This window comes from Neltuma alba, unplaced genomic scaffold (assembly GCF_004799145.2).
Source record: "Neltuma alba isolate B1F8T4 unplaced genomic scaffold, ASM479914v2 tig00010163_pilon, whole genome shotgun sequence".
Taxonomy (NCBI): Eukaryota; Viridiplantae; Streptophyta; class Magnoliopsida; order Fabales; family Fabaceae; genus Neltuma; species Neltuma alba.
In genome coordinates this window covers 33,915-37,923 of record NW_021635108.1, presented here as the reverse complement: position 1 = coordinate 37,923, position 4,009 = coordinate 33,915, and the positions used below count along the sequence as shown (strand labels likewise).

Sequence of the window (4,009 nt, the reverse complement as noted above, 5' to 3'; positions counted from 1 at the left end):
AAGGTCAACTCCACTAGCCTTGCCTCGGCTGCTTCCCTTTCCTGCCCGGATAGGGTATCTTGCTCTATTTTGAGCAATGTGAATTCTAATATGGAGGACCAATTTCCACCCACTCTAGAAAACTCCTAGCCAAGACCTTATCCCCTGAAAAGGGTGCCTCTCAACCTAAACCCCAAGTGACTGAGTATCTCTTAACATTAAGGGAACATGCCAACCTCTAAGCTAGTTCCCTGCATAGCTATCTGTCTCATCCTCCTCTTTTTAATCCTTAAGACATTTCACTAGGGCTCTCTATCTTGACTGTACTATCTCCAAGTTCCTATTCATCTATTCCAGGACTTGAGATAGCTACTCTATCATGGTGCCCTAGCCCTAATGAGGCTGTAAGAGTTTGTCTAGCTTAGGTGACTACTTCCACCTTCCTAGTGGCGTGTACACTCAACCTCTAACTGTCTTGTATAACTTCTTATGATTACTTTTCTTTTTTTTTTTTGGGGGAATCTGGTAACTCAAAATAGTGGCTACTACTCTCTTCTTGACTTTTACTTATCTTACTCTCTGTGACCTTTAAAAGTCATTACGTCTCGGTGAGATACTACCTCAACATCTGAGAGTTATTGTGTTTGTTCATCATGACTAGAATCATTGTTTGCAGTGATGGAAGTTACCACCTCCTTTGGTAACCACTCTATATTCATCCATCGCCACTAATTCCCTTGGTTTATCATGACTTACATAGCTTCATTCATCGTACCATTGCCCGTATGGGCTTCCGTTACGAAGTTTAACTTAACTTCTGGATTTTACTACATTTCTCTTAGGGGTAGGATCAAGGTCTTGTCCTTGCCATTATGGGACACAACCAATTCAATCCAATTACCTCATCAATTTCATATAAGACATACATATTAAGTTTAAGGCAGTAAACAGTGCTCACAACAACTATATAGTTTAAGTACACATCAGATGTAATTATCTTATAATGTGTTGGCATGCACACATAGATCATACAGCAACATATTCATAACTACGCCAAGTCTTTTAGCTCAGGCATATAAAATAAGGGAACGACTAGCACCCTAATAAAACATTGCAATCACTGGGAGGTTGTTAATAATGATCATGCCTTAGATCATTTTTGGTGACTTCTGGGCTTCTTCCTGTGTGATGGCAAATTCTTGTCCTTAGGTGCGTGGCCTTGCCTTTTCCGTGCTCTGTGGACATTCTCTCGAGAAGTGTCCGGGCTTGCCGCAAGTATAGCAAACATTCTACCTAGCCATACATGGTCTATCACCGTGACTCTTGCCGCAGGTTAGATATTCTTTGTCGTTCGAGGGCTTGCCTCCTTTCTTATTCTTTTGATTATCCCATGGCCTCCTTCTCTTCCTATTGGCATTTGAGGAGGTGCCACCTTGATCTCCCTTCTCTGCTCTGGGAGTTGTCTTGACCATCAGGTGATGGTTTAAGCTGCTTTCTGTGATTCAGCAGGCCTCCACTGCCTTGTTGAATTGTTTAAATTGTCTGGGAGCAATCATCTCCCTCAAAGATGGCCTTAGTCCTCGAACCATCTTCTCCATCATCCACCGCTCATCATCTCGGTAACGTAGGTAATTGGAATAGTGGGAGAGATGGATAAACCTAGCTAAATACTCGTCAAATGGCTCATTATCCTTCTGCTTTAGGGTCAGGAATTCTGCTTCCCTTTCACCCCTGACTGGCCTTGGAAAATATTTCTCATAGAATTGCTCGAGGAACACTTCCCATGTCACCCTCATGTTCCGAGCATCCAGGATAAGTTCAGTATTCTTCCACCAGCGGTCAGCATCTTTCTCTAATTTGTAAATTGCCATTTGAGCTTTCCACTCTATCGGGCAGTCTAATACTTTAAAAATCTTCTCCAAGCGGTTAATCCAGTCTTCTGCCACTTGGACGTCAAACACTCCATCAAATGACGGTGGGTTGTGTTTACAGAAACATGCCATCCCTTGCTGGATACTGTCAAGGTCTACTGTTGGCATTGCTGAGTTACTTTTTAAGCTGTATTTTTCGATCACCTAATTGATAATCTAATTATCAATAACTTGATGGATCACCCAATCTTCTGAAACTTCTGTTTTCACATAACATGATCGATCAAGTTTTTCCTAGTATTTCTGAAATAAGTTTTCAACGGTATTTTATTGATCACTTAATCGATTAATCATTCATCAATCATTTACTCAATCATCTTATATTCGGTAACTTCACTATGAAAATCTCTTTGAAATTTTTTATCGATCATTTCTCCTATCAACCGTTTATCGATACAGTATTCAATCAATACACTTTGAAAATATATTTCTTCTACTTAGCTTTATCGATAATATAATCGATCAAACAGTTTTTGATCACTTGTTCAATCATTGTACAAGTTCATTTTGTAACAGCATTTCACAATGACTTTGAAATATTTTATCCTTTTATCTTTAAGCTTTTCTCAGCCTTCTTTTTACACATAACTCCTTATTAAAAGGATACGAAGGCCAACGTAACTTGAAATAGATTATCCTTGCATAATCCATTTAAAGCTCACTGCATACATGCTTCATCATTTATCGAACATTTGTTCGATCATCATATGATCCATAATCTATTCAATAATTGCATATATCTGCTATATCTTTTCTTCATATAATTAATTGATAATATGATCGATTAAAGGATTATTGATCAAGGCATCGATTAAGTAAGTTCATATTACTTTCTGAATATCTGAATATCTGATGATTGATTCCATGTTTTCCAACTTATTGTTTCTAAGATTATCAGATACTTATCACTTGATTTGAGGAAGATTATTTCAGGTAAAGAGCCACAATGAATTTATGATGTAAAGAATCAACTTTTGTCAAAAACTTCTAACGGCTAGTTTCAACGGTCATATTCTTCGAGCCAAACGGGAAGAAGATGCTTAACGGTCAAATGCCCAACATCATCTATCAATAGAAGAGCATTCAAAATGAGGAAAAAAAAAGAAGACTCTGAGCTTACAACATATGTATTCGTAAGATAGAGAGGAGAGTTTCCCAAACGTGCTTAAGATTCATCTATCACTTCTTTGAGAGAAGAAATATTCAATCTTCATTATCATTATCAGATTGTATCCTTACGGTGTGTAAGGGGGAGTATTTACCTTTGTGAGGTTGTTGTTGAATAGACTGATTAGTCTAAGGATTGTAAGTGGCGTCACAAGTACCCGGATCAAACTTGTGGTTGTAGTGGTTCTCAAGTACCTGTGTTAAACTTGAGGGAGATAGTGGATTGAAAATCTCAGGGGGAGCCTAGGGATTGGACGTAGGTCAGTAAGGACTGAACCAGGATAAATCACAATTTGCATCTTCTCTGCCCTAAACTATTTTACTATTGTGATTATGCTTATATCAATTCATTGTTTTTATACTCAGAATTTATTATGAATTTCATTATATTGTGAAAAAAATTTTAATTTTAATTAACACCTAATTCACCCTCCTCTTAGGTGATCAACCATTCTTACACTTATCACCCCTAGACTAATGGTCAAACAGAGGTTTCCAATAGAGAAATTAAACAGATTTTGGAGAAGATAGTTAAACCATCAAGAAGGGACTGGAGCATTAAATTAGAAGAAGCTCTATGGGCCTACAGGACTACACACAAGACACCTATAGGAATATTACCCTATAGGGTAGTTTATGGAAAAACTTGCCATCTCCCGGTTGAATAAGAGCACAAGGCGTGTTAGGCATGTAATTTGGATTTTGAAGCTGCTGTGATGGAGAGGAAATTGTAACTGTAAGAGCTTGAAGAAATTCAAATGGAGGCATATGAGAGCTCTAGAACCTACAAGGAGAAGAGTAAAAGCATTCATGACAAGGGAATTCTAAGGAAACAATTTCATGTGGGTGATAAGGTCCTGTTATTCAAGGCTAAGTTCAAGTTTAAACATAAAAAGTTGAAAACCAAGTGGGATGGGCATTATCTAGTTACC

The 4,009-nt window shown here is 38.0% G+C and overlaps 1 protein-coding gene across 1 annotated transcript; it reads right to left on the bottom strand.

Moving 5' to 3' along the window:
• Nucleotides 1-1,481: 1,481 nt before the first annotated feature.
• LOC114754583 (uncharacterized) lies at nucleotides 1,482-2,018 on the bottom strand. Its single transcript, XM_028943367.1, has one exon. The coding sequence runs from the start codon at nucleotides 2,016-2,018 to the stop codon at nucleotides 1,482-1,484; it is 537 nt and encodes a 178-aa protein (XP_028799200.1).
• Between the last annotated feature and the right edge of the window lie 1,991 nt (nucleotides 2,019-4,009).

Excerpts from the sequence above, each read along its gene's own strand:
- LOC114754583 (XM_028943367.1), bottom strand. The coding sequence starts at position 2,018 with ATGCCAACAGTAGACCTTGACAGTATCCAGCAAGGGATGGCATGTTTC.